Genomic DNA, 22998 nt, shown 5'->3' with positions numbered 1-22998 from the left:
ACGGAAGCCACACGGTGCTGGATGTGCCTGCAGCATGGTTTGCCCTTTGGTCCTCACAGTGGTTCTGCATCTGCATTTTTTTTTTTAAAGTACAAACTTCCAGTTATAGTAAGTCCTGGCGATGTAAAGTACAGCATGGTGACTGTAGTTAACAATACTGTACTACGTATTTGAAGTTGCTAAGAGAGTACAGCATAAAAGTTCTCATCACAAGGAAAAAAATCATAACTATGTGTGGTGATAATGTTAATTAAACTTGTTGCAATCACTCTGCAATATATACATATATTGAATCATTATGTTGTACACCTAAAACTAATACAATGTTATGTTAATTGTATCTCAATAAAAACTAAATTTTAAAAAAGGGTTCTTTTCCTCTATCCTCACCCCACCGACTTTAAGAACAACTTTTATTTCTTTCACATAACAAAAGAAAATTAGTCAATCAAACAAAAACAAACCAAGCTTATACAATTTAAAACCATGAGCTAAGCCAATCTTTTTTAACCAACACTCCATCACCCAAAACCACATGACTTATAAACTCAGAAACTCATGTTTCCTATACCCCTTTCCAACTCACACACAATCAGATAATTCTGGCAGAAAACATCATATGTAGAGTTAATTTTAAATTTTTAATTCAAATCTATTTCCTATTACTCCTTTTTTCTTTTTAGGGTTAGCCTAAGAGGTTTCCAGAATAATTACCCTATGATAACTTAGTGTCTATTGCCTCAAAGTGTAAACAAAATTTAAAATATTAAACATACATTTTATAACATACTAGATAAGCAAGTTTTAAAAAACTTGATATTCCCTCTACATAGACCAAATATATTTATAGATTTATAGTTATATATTAACAGGAAATTATTTATCTTTAGTTATCCTAGAATGTTACTAGTTGAAGTATATACTAACATACTATTGTTGAAATCTAAGATATGTTTTAGTCTTTCTTTGCTAGTCTCCTTGTATATGATAAGGTTTTATCTGGAGGGCATTTAACTATTTTATTCACAGATTTTAAAGATGATAGTAATGGTTTATAAATAAGGAACTACTTAAAGCATATTCTCTTCCGGGCTAGAAAAGTAGTATCAGTCTCATCAGATCTTTGGTTATGAAAGTTAAAAACAAGTACCATTTCTTTACAATGGCTGCATTGAAAAATTACTAAAATCAGAAGCTGATATAGAAATGTTTGGGCACATAAGTAGACCAAACCTAGTCTCACCAGCACCCTCTCAGATTACAAGAAATTACTAAAAATGAATGTTTTAGTAAAACATAAAAATACTACATACAAAGGATGAAAACATATTTAATACAGAGGTATATACAACTATATTAATGGTAAAATGAGAAATAACTACACTAATACCACAAATTTTAGAATAATAAAAACAGACATCAAATTGTCCCCAGAAAAATGAAGTCTCAACAACCTGAATACTTTAGCTTTATGGTCAGATGGATGCATCACGTGGACGCACCGTATTCCATCCTCTAAAGCACATCAAGTCAAGTCAATGAAAGAGAATATGAACTAAACGGTAAATGCAAATCTTAGAGTGTACCCCAACATTACGTAAAGAAAAAACAGGAAGAAGCAAGAGATTTTAAAAATACCTATAGGACCAACAAAGAGATAATCATCCTATGTATTTTTTGGAGGAAAAGTTCCTTCCCCACGTTTTTCTGAAGGCTTATTGAAAGGTATTTTCCCATCACAAATGACCTTTAAAAGGTAAAAAAATAATTTCTCCTAATTAATTTAGGAATTCCCACCCCCCGCTATGGCTTTAGGGACAGATCCAAGTTTTATGTTCACTGCAATTTTCACAATTTTTCATTTTTTTTGGGGGGGTGAGTGGGGTGGGTGGAGGTACTCGTTAAGAAAAGTTTTAGAAAATCACAGATAAAAAGTGAGTTATGGGGCCTCCGTGGGAACCAGAAGGTTAAGCTTCATCAGTGTCATTAACAGACTATATACAGCAACGAGCTTCTGAAAGAACTGTCTCTGCAGGGAAGTTTTATTTGGTCTGGTTTGTAAAGGTGAGATTTAAAAAAAAAAAAACAATAGCAAATCCAGTGAATGGGATAATGCTGTCACCAAAAGATGTGTCTTACCATACAAGTATCCAGATCTTCCAAACGTTCTATCTCTGTGAGCTCCTCCACCATGACGACGGAGCGTTTAACGGGCTTCTCCTCAGGCAGCTCGATCTCCAAGGAATCTTGCTGAGGAAGGGCCTTGCCACGTCTGCTGAAATGGTCGGCCTAGAGAGTCAAGACACATCCAAGGAGAAATGAAAGCCCAGAGGCACAGAAGAGCAGGTCAGCTGAATTCCAGAAGATACCTTCCACAAGGTGGCACAGTGAAGGATACTGTCTGCACTTGGTTAATGGCGACTCTTAATACATTCACACTGGAGTAAGTTTTTATCATCTTTCTTTGGAAGGTGGAGTATTTTAAACAAGAAATTACAAAATCTCCTTTTAAACATCTTTTGAGATGTTAGTTGAAAAACAGGGAATTCATAAATCTTTGCCATGTTCGTGTAAATATGCACAAAGTAGGCATGTATTTTCGTTTTCCAAAAGATGCATTATGAACATTTTCAGGAAGCTGATGTGATTTTTTTCAGCTTTCAGTCTTCAATACAATCACCTAAATGTCCGTTGACAGATGAACGGATAAAGAAGATGTGGCACATATATACAATGGAATACTACTCAGCCATAAAAAGAAACGAAATTGAGTTACTTGTAATGAGGTGGATGGACCTAGACTCTGTCAGAAAGAGAAAAACAAATACCGCATGCTAACACATATATATGGAATCTAAAAAAAAAAAAAAAATGATACTGATGAACCTAATTGCAGGGCAGGAATAACGATGTAGACGTAGAGAATACATCTGAGGACACGGCGGGGAAGGGGAAGCTGGGATGAAGTGAGAGAGTGGCACTGACATATATACACTACCGAATGTAAAACAGATAGCTAGTGGGAAGCAGCTGCATAGCACAGGGAGATCAGCTCGGTGCTTTGTGACCACCTAGAGGGGTGGGATAGGGAGGGAGGGAGGGAGGCTCAAGAGGGAGGAGATATGGGGACATATGTAAGCATATGGCTGATTCACTTTGGTATAGAACAGAAACTAACACAATATTGTGAAGCAATTATACTCCAATAAAGATCTATTAAAAAAAAGAAAAAAACACTAGGAAGGAAAGAAGTCAAAGGGGAAGGACAGATTAAAGTCGCTGGATTAGACCCACAACCATAGCAACTCGGGGCTGGTCTGGACGCTGATTCCAACATCTTAACTGGAAGAAGACATCTCTGAGTCAACTGGGGAAATCTGAATATAAAATGGATTCTAACTGGTAATAAGGAATCTTTGTTGATTTTTTTAGGTGTGACTGTTTCGGCAATCATGTAAAAATCATGGTGCCAGTTAGAGACACCTTCTGAAGTATTTACAGCAAAATGGCATGGTATACGAGAGATGCTTTTAAAATAGGCCAGAAAAAAGTGGGGGGGGGGGCGGGGAGAAGAGAGAGGTAGGTAGAAAAAGCAAAGACAGATCAGCAAAATATTGGGATAATTGTTACAACTGAATAGTGGGCAGAGGAGGGCTCATTGTCATACTTTCTCTGTTCTTGTCTGTGTTTGAAATTTTCCACAATAAAAATGTTTTCTCCCCCTTGGGGAAAAAAAAAAAGTAACTGAAGCACGATGTCATTGCCACCAACATTACTGGTGGAAATATAAGGGAAATTTAAACCAGAAAAATAACTGACACAGGGTAAATGAGGAGACCACTTAGTACAAAAGAAAATAAGAAGTGTTCTTTTTTGTTAATTTTATTTCGTATTTCCTCTGAAAGAATTTCTTTCTATATCTAGTGCTCAAAAGTATCTAATGAGGGGAAATAAAATGATTCCAACCTTCACTATTTTTAAAGGACTGAAAGGAAAGAAACTGCTAATAAAATTTTAATTATTGCTAGCTTTCATTGTTTTCATGTAATAATTATCATATTTTATATGACTTATTAATTACCAGTGTTGTACTTTAGATAAACCTAAAAAAGTAAATGGTAAGAGATGAAACAAACTGGGCTGAAATTAATAAGCTCTAGTGCTGAGCTGATTCATCACCAGGAACTTTGAAACGTTGAGAACCAGTTGACAATTCTATGGAACCTTCGGGAATATTTCTAAACTTAAGTCGGAGAAAATATGAATGCTACTGGAATGTCTTTGAAAGCAGTATTTCATTTTGAAGGTACAATTTCTTTCACACAGCAGTTAAGCTCTCAACTTACAATCCAAATCAGCAGTAAGAAATTCAAAACGAAAGTGCATTCACACAATTCTTTTTCGATTGTAAAAAGAAAATGTCAGTACTTAGAGTTACCATATTCTTCAAAGAAGGACAAATGCAAAAAAAGTGAAAACATTCAAAGTGTCAGTGTAGCTCTCACATGCAGCCAAAGTGATACAACATCTAGTATTTGTGTCATCAAGTAGGCATCTTGAGACAGTCCCTGGAGCTGTAGGTTATCGATAAACTATTTCTATAAAGGATGCCTTATTGATTTTGTTTCTGCTTATTAAAAGAAAGTTTGAATTGTGATCTCTTGACAAGGTTGTAGCTCTTTATTGTGCAACGAACTGCAAACCAGTGCTTCTTAAAATCTCTGTGGTGATGAACCAGTTTTTTGTATTTCCAATTTGTCACAAACCAGTATATTGATAAAATACAATACCAATTAAAAAATTTTTTAATAACATGTGTTTGCATATTACTGCCATGTCAAATTGCTCTAGAAGTCTCTCCACGCTTCCTCTTAGTTTCTGAACTTGCCTTGTCACGGACTAGTAACCATTCATTAGTGGGCCAGCTCCAGTCCACAGGCAATACTTTGAGTAGCTAGAGATGTCCAGCTTATCTTTTAGATTTTAGAGAAGAGTCATATATTTTTCTCAAGTGAATTTTTCAAAATACTCATTTTGTCTGCCTCCTCAGAAGAAGCTGTTACTGCTCCTGTGACTTTGGTGTTCTCTACCGTCACTCAACAATTCAATGCCATAGAACTGTATCTACAGCCTACACAGTTAACCTGCAATTCTCTGGAGAAAAAACACTGTCATAACTTGTTTGGGAGATTTCTACTGCATCATATCACAAATATTTTCGAGACACAAGATATAGCCACTTATAAAACCTTCATCTGCACCTCAGAGGACTTCATGAAGTTTCTGATATATTTTTCATATGCACTGATATTGGAACTATTTCTTCCTAGTTTCTACCTTGATGTAGAACCAGGCTCTAGATGAAGAAAATTTTAGTTTTTCACCTTGGTGATATCCAAAAGGCCTGGCTGGACACTCGGCAGCTATCAATCGCTGGAATGTGTCCATTTTACTCTTGCACTCTCTTTGGACTCCAAACATTTCATTTCCGTCGTGTTTTTAAGAATACTCTGTTATCAGATAATCATATCAGAGAACAACAAAAGGAGCACAGATAAATTAAATACAGGTGAGCCTTGGACTGCGTGGGTTTGAGCTGTGCAGGCCCACTTACACGAGAATTTTTTTGAGTAGTAAATACTACAGTACTACACGATCCGGGTTGGTTGAATCCTCAGATGTGGAAAGCCAACTATAAGTTATACGTGGGTTTTCAACTGCAGGGAGGGTCCTGCCCCAAGCCCCCGGTGTTGTTCAAGGGTCCACTATAATCTAAAACAAAATTCTCAATTTTAGACCTCAGTCCCAACATCATCTCCTATCAAAATTTTTGACCTGTACGCATTTTAAATGAACAACAACAATTCTGAATACCATCGCTTCTGCTTTGCCCTGCCATTCTCTCTGGAGAAATTCTAACATGCTCTAGAACAGCTGGAAGCAATGAAGAAGAAGGAAGAAAACTAGGATTTTAACCCATAAAGCTGCAAAGGAATAAAATGTAGAAAAGCAACCACAACCCCACGCTGGAGACTGCCCTGCGTTACCGCAGACCAAACCAGGGTTAGGATAAGGGTTCAAGACGTCCACAGCACTTACCAGTTTGTGATGGCAGTGTGAAAGTGCATCCAGAATTTCATCCACGATTCGATCAGATAGGAAGGAGGCCACTGTCAACTTCACTTCACTGTGTGAAAACCAAAAGCACAAAGTGGCATTTTAATTTGTGCAAGAGGGAAAAAAAAATCACCCACCCTTGATACTATGTTGATAAGGTCAACTGTGATTTTGTTTCTGTCTTTGAAAATGGCATACAAGAATGTGCAAACAGGGCTAAGGAGTTCCAAAAATAAGCCTTAAACACTGCCATAAACACACAGGTAATAGACTTTCTTCACCAATTCCAACCTGCCTCTACAATTTCAAAACTCAACATTTAGTGGTAGAAATAAAAAACATCTGGATAAAGACAAACTTAATGGGAACCATATGTACCATGTGGGAGGAACAATTCATCCATTGACATAAATGAAAACAAACTTGGGCTGGAGTAAATTAAGAAAATCTAGTCTGGTTGTGACGTCTTGGTTATTTCTTTCACATGCATATCCACCGCCTTTCACAAAACTTTTTACCAGTCAAATGGTACCATACTGAACTGCTTCTGCTTTGACTTGCCATCAAGTCAAATTCACTGTTCTCTTGCCTCTTATGAACAGAAGTTATTAAAATGTTTAGTTTTAGTGCCTCTTACCTAACCTTATAAAGATGCCCAGACAGCAAGAAGTAGCTTGTAGTTTTTACTAATAAATGACTCAGCCGCTAAGGTTTCCATCAGACGGCTGGTATTTTGGTTAGCATTTTAGCTATTTGGCATTCCCAAGAATTCAACTGCCATGTGTGTCTTCAGTCTAAATAACCCTACCTAAATGCACACATGCACAAATGTGCATAAACGCACAATACACTGCAAGGTAAACGTGCTGGCGAGATACACACCCACGTTCCAACATCGTCACATCATTTCAGCCTACTTCTGAAGTCAATACTTTTAAAAATTTTCGAGCAGGGAAAGGAGCTATCAAAATAAGATTATTTACTCCTAAAGCTAAAGTTGAAAGTATATTTGTGTAACAGGGGAAAATCTTTCTAACTGAAATTTGCATCGCAATGTTTCTGCTCAGAAGATTTCTGATGGCAGGGCAGAGGGGAAGCACCAACTCTTTGATGACTACAGTAAAAATTTTCCTGGGCTACATATAAAGGAATGTTTCTTTAATTCCTGTCTCTGAAACAAGGTCTCACTAGCTATTTGGTTTATCTAATACTATATTATTCCCCAGAGGTGTCCACTGATAAGATTCACCCGGGTTGCTTATGAAAAATACAGATAACTAGGTCCTACCCCAAACATCCAGAGAGGCCTGGGAATCTAATGTTAACAAGTACTTCCTCTGATGCTTTTAGACATGTTTGGGAATTCTGCTTCCTTCTAAGACTACATGGTCAGTAGTTTGTTTCTCTTCCCCAGCCCCCGCCTCTCTGAGGTCGGGAGGGAAAGTTTATTGCAAGTTAAAACATCAAAACAAGGTTCTTGAGCTTCCCTGGTGGCGCAGTGGTTGAGAGTCCACCTGCCGATGCAGGGGACGCGGGTTCGTGCCCCGGTCCGGGAAGATCCCACATGCCGCGGAGCGGCTGGGCCCGTGAGCCATGGCCGCTGAGCCTGCGCGTCCAGAGCCTGTGTTCCGCAACGGGAGAGGCCACAGCAGTGACAGGCCTGCGTACCGCAAAAAAAAAAATGAACCCAAAGGGAAACATGGTGAAGTCCTAGTGGGCCTCTTTGCCTATTTATAGGCTGTGCATTGGCTCAGAATATTCTGGTGGTAGAAAGCAAACCGACCTCAGTCTTCAAAAGTTAGTGATTTATAAAGGTGAAAGATAAGCTTCAGAAGCAGAACGAAAGAGGGGATTACAAACAGGTACCCCCTCTTAAAAAAAATAAAACTCTTAAAAAGAGCAGGTAACTGTTCCGCAGTAATGCAGGCATATCTGTGGTCATCTGATTTTGGAAATGTATTAAACCTATGCATTTAGGCACAGCTATATCTGTATATAGTCGCTGCCTCATAGACATGTCTAAACACATTCTGTACGAATAAAGCCAACGATAACGCTCTTCACAGCTGCCTCAACTGCATTCACAGACACTGCAGCTCCTCGGTTTATTAACATTATAAACCTACCTAATTTTGTTAAGGATATCAATTCCAGACTGCTCCAACAGGACATTTTTAACAAAGGCACGTGGGATGGAAATCTTCTCAGTGCTGGCATGAATCAAGTCTTGCCGAATGTGGGCTTTTTTCATCACATTGGGACAAAGATTCTCGGCAGCATCAACCATGGACTCAAGCAACGCCTGCAACGCAGCACAAGTGGAGACAGAGAGATGATGACACAGCCCCGGAGGCGCCCCCCATAAAACTGAAAGGTGGTTATTTATGACGCCGAGCTCTCGGAGAACAGGGACACAGCAGAGTCCCAGGTGCGACTAAGGATTCGGAGCTGCCCTGGGATGACTTGCGACTGCTGGGTGATCACTGATCGCAGGTGATCACTTTAAACCAGACACCTGGCAGATCCACGCAGGCTTCACCCTGGCGTCTGAAGCATGATGGTGTGCTAGCTGTCCTTAACACAGAGGCATTCGTGATAAGATTTACAAAGACACATATACACCAATTTACCACACCAGACTGTTCTCCTGGGTATTAGCAAATAAATTTACACATGTCCCTAGAACATACATCAAGTTAGAACTCTTGTGCAATTTCACAAATCACAGAAACCTCAAATCAGGGTGAAGCATTCAATAGTTCCATCAAAAGAGCAGTCATAGCAAACCGCTACGTAACAACTTCTGGCTTTCCCCTTTTAAAAGAAAAGCTTTAGTGTTCAGTAAAATTGTAATTGTTATCGGAACAATCAAAAACATGAATAACAGACAAAAATATTAACAGAGCACTTTATAAACAACATTAATAATAACAGTCAAAACCTACTTATATAGCACTTCAGAATTTTAAAAATGTTTCCGTTCATTTTATCCTTCCAAGATCTGTGAAGATGGGTACAGAAGCTATTCGTGTGATCACCATCTTATAGTTGAAGAATGTGAGCTAAGGGAAGTTAAAAGATTTGCCTGAGATGGGTGGCACGGCTGGTAAGTGTGGAAAGGGCACCCAAGTGAGCATCAGACCTAAATTTGAATCCCAGCTGAGTGACACTGGGCTAAGTTACTGATCTCTCAATTTTACTTTCCTCATCTATAAAATGGCAGATAAAAAAGTTCTTGCCTAATAGGATTACTGAAGATTAAATGATATTACATGTGTAAGGTGTTCAGTATCGTGTCTAGCATACAATAAAAATTCAGTATATCACAGATAATGTTATTAATTTGTTTTCAAAGATGCTAATCCTCATGATAAGATCCCAGCATATACCCTGAGAAAACCATAATTCAAAAAGAGTCATGTACCAAAATGTTCATTGCAGCTCTATTTACAATAGCCAGGACATGGAAGCAACCTAAGTGTCCATCAACAGATGAATGGATAAAGAAGATGTGGCACATATATACAATGGAATATTACTCAGCCATAAAAAGAAATGAAACCGAGTTATTTGTAGTGAGGTGGATGGACCTAGAGTCTGTCATAGAGAGTGAAGTAAGTCCGAAAGAGAAAAACAAATACCGTATGCTAACACATATATATGGAATCTAAGAAAAAAACCCAAAAGTCATGAAGAACCTAGGGGCAAGACGGGAATAAAGACACAGACCTACTAGAGAATGGACTTGAGGATGTGGGGAGGGGGAAGGGTAAGCTGGGACAAAGTGAGAGAGTGGCATGGACATATATACACTACCAAACGTAAAACAGCTAGCTAGTGGGAAGCAGCCGCATAGCACAGGGAGATCAGCTCGGTGCTTTGTGACCACCTAGAGGGGTGGGATAGGGAGGGTGGGAGGGAGACGCAAGAGGGAAGAGATATGGGAACATATGTATAACTGATTCACTTTGTTATAATAAAGCAGAAACTAACACACCATTGTAAAGCAATTATACTCCAATAAAGATGTTAAAAAAAAAAAAGAAAGCCAAGCTTGGTCCCATTGCTATTCCAGTATGAAGGGGACTAGTGGAGCATTATTATGTAAAGACTAGTCTCTCGGCTCATATATTCACATGCAGAGCACGATGCCGATGCCAATAGTACAATCTCTCATCACACTGTAGGATGAGCAGCAGAGCAGCAGGATGTTTATAAAGAGCCTGTGAAAAGCAGGAGAGGAGTGGGGGAGGCAGCCACTCGAGAAGTTTCCGAAAGCCACTCGTATCCTGACGGTGCTCTGTCCCTGTGAGAACTCTGAATAATCACTCATTTAGTACATTATTCCAAGAGAGCTACAAGCCATGCCAAATGAGTCAGTTTAAGACAAATCATTTTCCTCTTTGGCATTAAAATAAACACATTCTGTTCCAGATGGAGTAGCGGAGTCCAGCACTCCTGATAAGAACGACCTCAGGTATCGATACGCTGTTTGAATTCTGTCATGTTCATCAATATAGCGTGACTTTCTGAAAGGTCCCCTGCATGACAGTGTTCATTCAGTTGGAATGAACTCCAGACCTAAGGAGGGAAGCCTGGCTTCCGATGCAGATCCCGACGTGAAATTTCTGTGGAATGTTAAGTGCGCAGCGTTAAGTGAAGAACCTTTGCAGATCTCTGCTTTCTGACGTATAAAATTATTTCTAAGGTCTCTTTCTGCTCTACAAATTGACTACTGCATGATTTTTGACCCTATAAAAAGGAATTTCATCCTGCCCTGGGCATCCAATTCGACAGATATTTTGCAGTTAATTCCCTACCACCATCTCTAGCCCGACAATTTATACTCTACAAAGTGATTTCACCCATGATTTCCTTTGATCCACATAACAACCCTGTGAGTAGAGGTAGATTTTAGCAAACCCATTTTATAGATGAGAAAACGGAGACTCGGAGGAGATAAGTGACTTCCTCAAGGTCACGCAGCTGGTTACTGGAATAAGTGAGAAGGGGACTCAGGCGTTTCATCTTCTACTCTTGTTTCCTACTCCAGCCACCCTTTTCCAATGCTCTGCCCATTGCCCAAAGGTGTGTCCCTTTCGGCTCTCTTCATTACCTACAATTTTCATCCCCTAATGCTGGTACCTAATGCCACCATGGTGGATGTTCTGGTGACAGGGCTGGTAAAAAGGGGAGAAAGGATCACAGGATAAATTTGTAATGCAGCCCCTGACCACTTCTTTGTGTCTAGCCCCCAGCTCAGGTCCTTAAACAGCATCTCTTTCCAAGTCCCATGGCCCTCTACACACCAAACCGTATTCTTCAACATCCATCCTTCCCATGGCTTCAAATTACTACCTATATTCCAATGGTTCTCAACTAAATGTTTACCTATAGCCACCTACACAAAACATCCAATGCATATATAATACAGCCTATTAGGAATTTCCACCAGGATATTCTACCATGGCAAGGTCAACCACAACATGTTTGGCCTCCCATTAAGCCCACCTAAACAGTAACTGCAACAGCAAAATCAACCATTCTTGCAGTTTTTATTGTGAGGTATGGTACCAAACTAGGGCAGAAATTTGCAACTCTCCTTACACTCCACCTACCTCAACTCCTTCCACCACAAGTATCTCTAAAACATGTTAAATTGACTCCTAGACATTTTCTCAAAAGTGGAAATATGCCAAAAATATTGCTCATTAGCACAGAATAGAAATCCCTGAAATATCTGGTAAATGCTCAATTTTCTAGCCTCATGTTTTGTCATCTCTCTATATTCCCCTTATAACTATTCATATCCAGTTACAGGGCAGTTCCCCACATGATCCAGGCTCTGTCTCCATGCTTTCTACAACTGTTCTCTTAGCCTAGAATCCTGTTCCCCTCTGTAGCCAGAATAAATCACCCGTATGCCTCCCTACTCAGCTCAGCTCAAGCATCACCTCCTGGAGGAGATGTTCTTGCTTGTTCCTTCCACGCCCTTCACACTCCAAACTGCATTTGATGATCTCATAGCATCCAGTGGCGACCTCAGTTATCAAATGTGTTATAAAACGGGCAAGAATGCAGTAACGTGGGGATCAAAGAACGCCTTTGAGAATCGATGCACACGCATCCAGAAAAATTGGTATGAGATTTTACATATAACTTTGGAAGTTCATGGAGAGCTAGAGGCACCAGACTCCAGATACACAACTTGTACCTGATAGCAACTGTGAAGCCCTACCCTCTCTCCCCAGGGCCTAGCACACTTCTTGGAACAATCTCTAAGAAACATATAAAAAGTATTATAAGCTCAGGAACTTACTGAATGTGGGTTCTGAATAGTCCATCATTTTTCTATTGATCAAAGATAACTCACTGAAGGCGGCATTATGAAAATTTGCATAGATGTATGGGTCCATTTCTGGGATCTCCCTGTTGCATTGGTCTGTCTACCTCTGCATACTGTCCTAATTATGATAAGTCCTAATATGTGGTAGGGCAAGACTACCAACCTTCTTGTTCTTCCTCATAAGTGTCTGGGCTTATGAAGAAGCCATATATTTCACTCTAAGTACTGGTTTAGCGGCATCTCACAGGTTCTGATTACTAACTACTTTATTGTTTAATTATAAATATCCTCTAATTCGAATTTTGCCCTCCCCTTTGACCCCTGGGTTACAAGTAATTTTTAAATTTATAAACATGTGGGGGTTTTCCCTTTTTAAAATTTTGATATTAATTTCTAATTTATTTTAAATGAAACCAGAGAATACCACCTTTGAAAATTGTTGAGATGTTCTTATAGACCTCATGTCAAATATTTCACGTATCCTTGCAAAGAACTGATAGTCTCCTATTATTGGTGCACTGATCACATAGGTCCACTAGGTCACAACTGAGAATTCTATTGTTCAAATATTCTTTATCATTATAAAGAATTTTTTCAAATATTCTTTATCATTACTTTATTTACTTGATCTATCAGTTACTGGCAGTCATTTTGAAAGATCTCTACCATAATAGTAAATGTTATCAATTTTTCTTTGTAATTTTGTCCACTTACTCATATATATAAAGCCATATAATTAAATACATACACAGTTGAAATTATCTCTGGCAAATTGGATCATTTGTCATTATTTATCTCTAGTAATGCCTTTTTTTTTTTTTTGGCCACGCTATGCAGCATGCGGGATCTTAGTTCCCTGACCAGGGATCGAACCCATGCCCCCTGCAGTGGAAGCGCGGAGCCTTAACCACTGGACCGCCAGGGAAGTCCTAGTGATTCCTTTTCTACTGCATCGTTAGATGTTGAGTGAGAGCATTCCTTCTGGTGTGGAACTGAACCTTGTATTACAGCATGTTTAGGATCATTATCACCTGCCCATGCCAACCCAAAATAATCCCAAACATTTCCTAATGCTCCTCTTGGTATGCAGTATGACCCCTGGTGCACTGCCTCTGTTTTGGTGGTTACACCAGAAAGTTTAACCTGCATGCTTTACTTCATGTCTAAAGCAGCACTGTCCAATAAAACTTTCTGAGATGATGGGAATACCTGTGCTGTGCAATATGGGAGCCACTAGCCACAGGTGGCTATTGAGCCCTTTAAATGTGGCTAGTGCAACTGAGAAACTGAATTTTAAATGTCATTGAAGTTTAATTAATTTGCATTTAAATGACCGTATGTGGCTAATGGACAAGACAATGGACAACCCAGATCTAATGTTGATCCCTTAAGTTTTTTCCAGAATAAAACTAGGATGTTAGACTTCTTTTACTCACTCCTAACTGACTTAGATGCTCACTTCTAGTATTTTACTTGCATTTATTCTTAATTTGACAGCAAAAATTAGACATCCATGTTGTTGTCTCATATATGATGTTTCACATTTGGCATTTTCCCTGCTCACTATTCTTTCCTGCAGCTCAGACCCTCTTTCTTTGATAATGTTTCCTTTGTCCTAAAGCATATCCTTTAGGTGTTTATTTAGTGTGGTCTACTGGCAGTAAACTATCTTGGATTTTGTTTGGATGAAATGTTTTCATTTCATCCTCATTCTTAATAGGAGGTTTATTGAGTATATAATTCTTGATCTGTTCTCTCAGAAGCATGAAGATATTATTTCATTGTCTTTTTAGCTTCCTGTCAAGAAATGAGCTGTCCTGTCCCTCTTAATTTTGATCTGTTTAAAGTAATATGGCTTTTCCTTCCCTCTGGCTCCTTTTAAGATCTTGTCTTTGTCTTCAGTGTTTTCCACTTTTCATTACGATGATTCAAGACATGGATTTGCTTCTATCTTTCCTGTCTGGGTTTCGCTGGACTTCCTGAATCTGAAGATTCTAGCCTTTCATCAATCCCTGAAATTCTCAGCCACCATCCCCTCAATTGTTACCTTCTTCTATTTATCTTCTCTTTCCTTCTGGAAATCTAATTTGGCTTATGTTAAATTTTCTCACTCTATCCATGTTTCTTAACTTTTCTTACATATTCTCCATTTTGTGAGTCTATGTGTACTACCTTTAGACAACTTGAATGAGCAGGCCCTGTATTTGAAATGTGATAATCAGATTTCATTTTGCATGTATCTTCCAAATGATAGTTAGGAGAATCTATATTTCTTAACTGTAAAAATAACTAATAGTACTTAAACCTTGTACAATATTTGTAAAATAAATTGAGTTAATATCCTTAACATGGCAGCTATGCTCACATATTCTTGCAGTGAACAAATGACTAGCTGTAATTCATTACAAGCAAATACAACTTCCACACTGAAGTGCTCTGAAATTTCTCTTTCTTTTGCTTTGGAAAATATTATATAAAATGTAGGAAAATAAGAAAACTCAGAGAACTCTCCCAGCAAACTGAGTTAGTACTTGCCAAAATGCCACTTACACCCCTCAGGCCTCATTTCCTTGGTAAACCTGATATTTACCAGTGAAGCCCTGGTATTTCACAGTTGAAGCCCTGAGGGAAATGAAGCATTTTCAAGGCCAAAACAAGCATTCTAAAATTTAAGTCCAGAAGGGGAAAATGAAAGTTCCCTTATGTTAAAACATTCGAATCCCAACATTCAAATCCCACTTACTCATCTACGATTACCCCAGGAATAAATGTTAGGATGAAAAACAGGGAAAACAGGAGGTGAGTTGTCATTTAAAAACACCTAAAACAGGCCAGTCCAGAGAAAATATCACTTCGTTTCAAAGAAGGACTTTCTCCACACTTACTGCTTTCTTCTCCTCCAGAAGTTTGCTAAGAAGGCTGGCTCTTCCGGCCATTTCTTTGGCTTTTCTGAACTAGTATTTTTTTGAAAGATGACTCAAAGAGCTATTTGAACTTATTCTTATCCAGAATTCAAAATGTGTACTGCTGGCCATGATGCAGGACGAGTAAATATTAAGGATAAAATCTCCCTAATTATCTCGAGACCAAGACAATCCTGCACAAGGAGGCTCAGTCCCAACAAATTAGGCGACTTGCTTGGAGCAAACAGCTAGTAGCAAACCCAGGTCACAAATCCAGGCTTGCTAGTCCCATTTTTTTTAATTCACTACAATAAAAACATATTTTTACAAAAAAGTACATACACTTTAGCTTTTGCTAGTATAACATGTTAATCTTAGAGAATTTCAGAAATAGAGAAAGGACTCTTTTTTAACCAAACAAAATATAATACTACTAGTGAAATAAATTAGGACACAGTTGTTTAATTTAAGAAACTGAATATTGATTGTAGTAAAAATACATTCTTTTCCTACATAATTTTAAGAAAATCAAGGTGCTGGAAAGCTATATAAAATAGATAAATGGGGATTTTTTTTTTAAATCATAAAATGATGTCCACTTGTCAGGTCAACTGGAAGGAAAAAGAAAGGAAGTAACTGTCTATAGTCTGTTGAAAGTATCAAAAACTGTGAACTCAGTGAAAGGGAAATTAATAAGTAACATTTAATTAAGAAGTTGTGGTTGAGGATTTACTTTGATTCATGCCAGAAGTCCCTGAAGGGAAGAGAAGGGAAGAGAACTTGCAACTCAAAAGGATTGAGAGTAAAGAAAACAAGGGAGTGGGGAATAGAAAAAATCAGGGCATTTGGGAGCCTGGGACCTCAGAGACAGAATGAGAGAAAAGCAGGTGATGACACTTGCAAATAAGGAAGCTGTAATGAACGGAGAACACTGGTGACACTGACAAGGGGCCAGAAAGGTCAGCCTCAAAAAATCTGGGGAATGTCTATTTACAGAAAAAATATTTTTGGTCCTAAATATATTGTTATTATTTCAGGCTTTTAAAAATTCAAATGCCTTTTACTTTAGACCTCTGCCTTCTACTCCCTTCCAAGAATGACTGGCAAGAGTCAATTCCAACCATCTGGTGTGCTGGGGAGGAAACGGACCAAAATTTCAAGGGCTAGCTTGTGGTTTAGACCAGTTGAAACAAGTGCCCGTAGGAAGCTGTTTGACAGGAAAGTTCCAGTTGCAACGTTTCGTGCTGATTTAAATGACAGCCCATTCTTAGTATATAAGGAATTCTTACAAAAACTTTAAAGGAAAAAGGCAATAGATACAAATATGTAATTTACAAAAGAAGAAATACAAATGGATAATAAAACTACTTGATGCCTCACTGGCTACTAAAGAAATCCAAAAGACAAAATGAGATTTTTTTTAACCTGTTACACTGACAAATATTAAAACGTTAAAATGCTTAGTATGGGTGAGGGTATGACAAAACAAGCAATTGAGTACACTACTGGAAAACAGTTTGTGAATACATACGAACGTATAAAACGTGTGTACCATTTGACCTCGGAATGGATCAACTACAGGCATTGACTCTAATAGGATTAATCAGAAATTAGAAAATAAATTATGCTGGCTGTGAGATAATAGAAAATATATATTGGTCTCTGCCCCCAGTTCCTGGCATAGAGCTCCCGAAACCCTTGTAATTTCCTAAGTGATAAGAACTCTAGGGGCATCTTTTGTTCTAATATTTGGTCCTTGATCCTGGTTCCTTACACAGGGCTCCTGAAACCCTTGTAATTTCCTGGGTGATGGGGGTGTCTTTTGCTTTATTGGGTGGGCTCTTGGATGGCTCCTGGATGAGGGCTGGTCACTGGAAAGACCAAGCCATGATTAGAAGCTTGGAATTTTCAGCTCCACACCCCCCTCCTAAGGAGGGCTAAAAATGGAGTTAATGACTGGCCACGCCTACATGACGAAGCCTCCATCAAAACCCCAAAAGGGGCTTCCCTGGTGGCGCAGTGGTTGAGAGTCCGCCTGCCAATGCAGGGGACACGGGTTCGTGCCCCGGTCCGGGAAGATCCCACATGCCGCGGAGCGGCTGGGCCCGTGAGCCATGGCCGCTGAGCCTGCGTGTCCGGAGCCTGTGCTCCGCAACGGGAGAGGCCACAGCAGTGAGAGGCCCGCGTACCGCAAAAAAAAAAAAAAAAAAAAAAACCCAAAAGTATGGGTTCAGAGGGCTGGTGAACACGTGGAGGTGTGGGAGAGTGGTGCTCCAAGGGAGCATGGAAGCCCTGAAACCTGTCCCACATACCTGGGCCTGTACATTTCTTCCATCTGGCTGTTCATCTATACCTTTTATCATATCCTTTAATAAACTGGTAAACGTAAGTGTTTCCCTGAGTTCTGGGAGCCACTCTGGCAAGTTAATTGAACTGGAGGAGGGGTTATAAGAACCTCGGATTTATTGCCAATTGGTCGGGAGCTCAGGTACAAACTGGACTTCCAGTTGGTATCTGAAGTGGGGCGGGGGCAGTCTTGTGGGACTGAGCCCTTAAACTGTGGGATCTAATGCTATCTCCAGGTAGATAGTGTCTGAATTGAGTTAAATAGTAGGACACCCAGCTCGGGGGGCGGGGGGGGAACCCCTCACATCTGGTGACCAGAAGTGTCAAAAGTGAGGAGTTCTGTGTGAAAGTAAAGGAGAGACACAGAGGAGGACTGAGCTTCTCCAGTGCACTGGGACATCTATACAATGACCATGTAGCCACTAAAATGATGATGAGTACTCACTGATCTAGAATTGTGTTCACGATATTGTACCAAATATAAAAAAGTACGTGTAGTATGATCACACACGTAAAATTGTGTGTGTAGACAGAGAATGTTTGGAAATTCACTAAAATATTAAGAATGATGCTGTCTCCGGGCTTTCAAGTGATTTTTACTGTTCAAATGTTTCACAAAGAGTAGTTTCATTTTTTACAGTCAGAAGTAAATAAGTAACAAAAATGACTTTATTTTAAATGTGTAAGAAAGTATCCTTTTTACATATTTGATCCTTCATGGAGGATAAAACAAGTGCTGTTAGGTAACAACTGATCTAGCAGAACTCTGTATCAACCAAGCAGTCCTTTTCCTACCCCTTTGTCTTTGCTCAGAATGTATTCAAAATAACCACAGTTAAGTAAAATAAAAATGATACACAAGAGTCTCTCTGTATTGTACTACAGGAAGAAAGGGGCTTAAACGCCTAAATAATCCACAACGTTCTCTCCCACATTAATTAAATTTACAAACAGAGTAATTAGCATGTTGCAAAGTTATGACTGAGTTGCTCATCAAATCCCGCTGAGCTACAGCAATTGTGTTCTCAGAAGAAAACGAACCAAATAAACACAGAAATTTAGACAAGGTCTTTTTAAGGCATCCTTGAACCCACTGAAAATGATGAAAACTTACGGAAAATGAAATGTCTTCTGCTGTAGCTGTTTTTTGAAGTTACCTTAGGAAAAAGCTGGTCTTAGGTTACTCTCGTCGCTTAAATTTCAAAGACTTTTTTTTTTCAACCTATGAGCCTATAGACAAGTCTCTGCTACTTTGGGTGTCTTGTAACTTCATTCTAAATCCCTCTTTAATCTTTCAACCAGCTCTTTACCTAGTGGCAAACTCTCCACACACGCAGAAGCTTGGCACTGTAAGCACACAGCTCCGTCATCTCTCCCATTCTCTAAATCGAATGTAGTAACAGGAGATACTTTTTCGCGAAGCAGACTTCTCTTTCTCAGCAAAAATCAATCTTTCCCTTATCAGTGGCCACCTGTCATACGTTAAATACGGTTAGAGACTTACCATCAAAAACAAAATTGAATTTGATAGGTTTTACTTGACCTTATTATGCAACAAGTTATTCCAAAAACTACAGATGAAGCTGGGAAAGGCACGGTATTCCATTTTTACTACACGTGCGCGCACACACTTGCCTATAAAATATAGGATAGCATGGTATGAAATGCCATCATACATAGTTAAGTCATATCGATTCCATTTTCCAAAATAACAGAAACCACAAACCTTGAGTTGTTCATCTACAACTCTCGTAACTTCTCCGGCCATCGATTCCAGGGTCTCCTGAATTGGACTGGATAACGAGCCACTGGCTCCCGCCCAAGATGCACCACCAGCGTGGTATAAATTTGGTAACAGCTGTAAGAAAAATAAAAGTAACCTCTCCATGATAAATATTTAAATAAGCACCAAAGTCACTGCAGAGTTCATGAAACAGGGTCGAGAAATACTAGAGATAAACGAAGATCGTCTTGATGAAAGGCCCTTTATACCAATTAAAAAACTGAGGTCCAGCTTTAAACCCAGAGGAACAGTACCTTACCTGTTTGTGCCTTAATGTCTTCATCTCGGGTGTGAGAGTATCTGACTAATCCACAAGATTCCTCCTACTTATAAAATTCAATGACTGTGTGATTCTAATAGCAGAGCCTGGACCAGATCCCAGGTTTCCTGACTCCCAGTTAGTCCTTTCTCTACGAAATCACACTTTGGGGACCACAGTCTAAGTTGAGAGAAGCTTCCTTTTAGAGGTGACAGAGGAGAGTTTCGTGCTATCAGTTTGGCAGTAGAATCATGTGCAACGAGTTGCTACTCATTGAAACTACAACTACCTCCCAGTTACCTAGAACCTGATTATACCCTTTGTAAATCACACTGACCCTCTGCTTTTAATTCTATACAGCTGGCTGGCTGTATCCGCGGCTGCAAAACCCACGGATAAGGAGGCCCACCTGTGCTACACCACTTTCTATATAAGGGATTTGAGCATCCACAGATTTTGGTATCTGCAAGGGGTCCTGGAACCAATCCCCCGGCAGATTCTGAGGGACAACTGTATTTTGATTATTGGTAATTAGCACGGGTACAGAAAGGAGGCAAAGACTAACTCAGTTCACCTTGCCACTTGTTAGTAACCTTGAAATTGGGTAGAAAAGTAAATTTAGTTAGAACTAGTTTCTAAAACTAGTTTAAAGTCTTTTTATTCCACAGGACTCATGTAGCTGGAAGTGAAACTCACCGTTTTAGAGTTCTTAGCATCACGCATGAGCCTTTCTGCTGATTTTAGATCTTCCTGGACAGCATCTCCCCCACAGTTTCGTAAAGAGTTGAGATGATCTTGTACTTTCACACATATTCTGTCAATCATCTGCTCCACACATAACAAGGAGAGCAAGCACCCAAGTCAGCACAGCCAATGTTCAGACAAAAGGAAACACTGAATGAGGATGAATACTTCTCCTAACTGGAATCTTCAAGACAGCTTATAGCCAATTATTAATTTATCTATTTCTATAAGAAACCTTTAGCAGCGTTAATTCCAAACAAACATGTAAGGGATGTTGGTCCCCTCTCCTGCCTTAGGAAATGCAGCATGTAGAACAAAAGTGAACACTTCTTGGTGATTCAGAATCTCATAGCTACTCAGTGACATTTTGCTTGATAGTAACTCTCCTTCATTCATTTTTATTGAGTACCCTCTATGCGTCAGACATAGTGCTGGGTACTGAGGAAACAGAAAAAGGAGATGTACAATTCTGAGGCAGCTGATGACAAAATGATGCCCACAGCCAGTTGGTCTCAATATTATGGAAATAAGAACATCCCTGGAAATTAATATTTTTTAATTAGTTCAATTATATCAGGTAATTTTCTACCAAAACAAGCATAAGCTGAGGTTTTATTATATTAACATAGGCAATAATAAAGTTAATAACATCTAGTTTCTATTCTATTAAGGTCCTTCTCCCATGTTAATTACATCTGAATCACTTTCAGATGTTTCATGGATTGAAACATAAAACCCACAGGGTAGTGGCAGATCACTACTGTGGACAAAAACTAGTACAGAAGGGTAAGATTATGCTCTATTCTATTTGTATGTATAAAGAGAAACGTGAACAAAGCTAAGATGTCGGAAGAAAAAGACAATTACAGTGTGGTTTTAAAAGTTTCTCCAATATTTTTTTTAATAGATCTTTATTGGAGTATAATTGCTTCACAATACTGTGTTAGTTTCTGTTGTACAACAAAGTGTATCAGCCATATGCATACACATATCCCCATATCCCCTCCCTCTTGAGCCTCCCTCCCACCCTCCCTATCCCACCTCTCTAGGTCATCGCAAGGCTAATCTCCCTGTGCTGTGCGGCTGCTTCCCACTAGCCATCCATTTTATATTTGGTAGTGTATATATGTCAACGCTACTCTCTCACTTCATCCCAGCTTCCCACCCCTCCACCCCAGGTGTTCAAGTCTATTCTCCATGTCTACATCTTTATTCCTGCCCTGCCACTAGGTTCATCAGTACCATTTTTTTTTCTTTTTTAGATTCCATATATATGTGTTGATCAGAGCTGCAGATTGTCTATTCTTAAAAAAAAAATTATTTATTCCCCAGAGACCCTACATATCAAGTTGTATCCTTCCTGATAATTCATTCAGCAGAGGTGACGATCCAGCAACAACCTTTTTTATTTAAATTCACACTTCTCTATTTAGTTTGAATTATTTGGTATAACAGCTATAGGAAGCCAAAATGAGCCCTCCTTCCCCCATAAATTCCACCATAATAGAAACTTTACTACACTGCTCAGCAAACTGAAGGTCTGATTATAGAGCCCGCATCTACCTGCTGCAGTATCACCGATTCTCCTGCCTTTCTCTTTTAAAAAATCAGGTTCGTAACGTCTACTCCATCTTCTTTTCTAGTGTATGATGAAGACAACCCAGTAAAATAACATCACTCAAAGCACTTAGTCTCTTGACAAAGGGTCAGTGATGCTAATGTTAATGTATGACCTCTAAAAATGGTTCGTTATTCACCTGACCCAGAAAACTCCACAAAATCATGCAAGTCGAGAGGTTCAAATCCTCGCGTTCACTTTAAGAACACTTGTGAAACTGCCCAGGCCGTTAAGGGTACACATATCCGAAAGCCACCAAGTATCTGAAGGATGTCACTTTACAGAAGCAATGTGTGCCGTTCTGCCATTACAATGGTGGAGCTCGTAGGTGTGCCCTGGTCAAACAATGGGGCTGGACGCAGGGTTGGTGGCCCAAAAAAGAGTGCTGAATTTTTACTGCACATGCTCAAAAATGCAGAGAGTAATGCTGAACTTAAGGGCTTAGATGGTCATTGAGCACATCCAGGTGAACAAAAGCCCCCAGGATAGGGTGTAGGACTTACAGAGCTCATGGTCAGATCAACTCATACATGAGCTCTCCCTGCCACACTGAGATGATCTTCACTGAAAAAGAACAGATTGTTCCTAAACCAGAAGAGGAGGTTGCCCAGAAGAAAAAGATATCCCAGAAGAAACTGAAGAAACAAAAACTTATGGCCTAGTATAAAAGACACAAAAAATAAATGCAAATAAAAGTAAAAAAAAAAAAAAAAAAAAAAGAACAGTTCCTATGACTGTAAAATGTACTGAGGCTACATAAGTGAACTATGTGCAACTCTCGTAGGAAAAAGAAGTTACATGAATAATGCTTCTCATATAATAATCATCTCCCTAACCAAAATCTCAGCTTGTAGGCAGGGAGCACATCTTAATTTTCTGCAT

At 39.2% G+C, this 22998-nt stretch overlaps 1 protein-coding gene and 1 pseudogene across 2 annotated transcripts in view; one reads left to right on the top strand and one right to left on the bottom strand.

Annotated features, from left to right (window-relative positions):
• The window catches only part of CARMIL1 (capping protein regulator and myosin 1 linker 1), a gene marked incomplete at its 5' end in the record, with an annotated part of 315787 nt that overhangs the window by 51407 nt on the left and 241382 nt on the right, over positions 1–22998 (bottom strand). The window contains 5 exons of the mRNA XM_082664795.1: positions 2140–2289; positions 6100–6187; positions 8244–8419; positions 19439–19570; positions 20451–20579. Of these exons, the coding sequence (XP_082520921.1) occupies positions 2140–2289; positions 6100–6187; positions 8244–8419; positions 19439–19570; positions 20451–20579 (675 nt within the window). The remainder of the gene's footprint in view (positions 1–2139; positions 2290–6099; positions 6188–8243; positions 8420–19438; positions 19571–20450; positions 20580–22998) is intronic.
• LOC309827842 (large ribosomal subunit protein uL22-like) lies at positions 22240–22778 on the top strand (annotated as a pseudogene). The gene has a single exon. The product of its transcript is annotated as a large ribosomal subunit protein uL22-like (transcript).

The sequence above is a fragment of the Grampus griseus genome (genome assembly GCF_964374135.1).
Source record: "Grampus griseus genome assembly, chromosome: 10".
In the NCBI taxonomy this organism is placed as follows: domain Eukaryota; kingdom Metazoa; phylum Chordata; class Mammalia; order Artiodactyla; family Delphinidae; genus Grampus; species Grampus griseus.
Note: the sequence above shows the minus strand (reverse complement) of the source record. Positions and strands in the feature narration are given on the sequence as shown.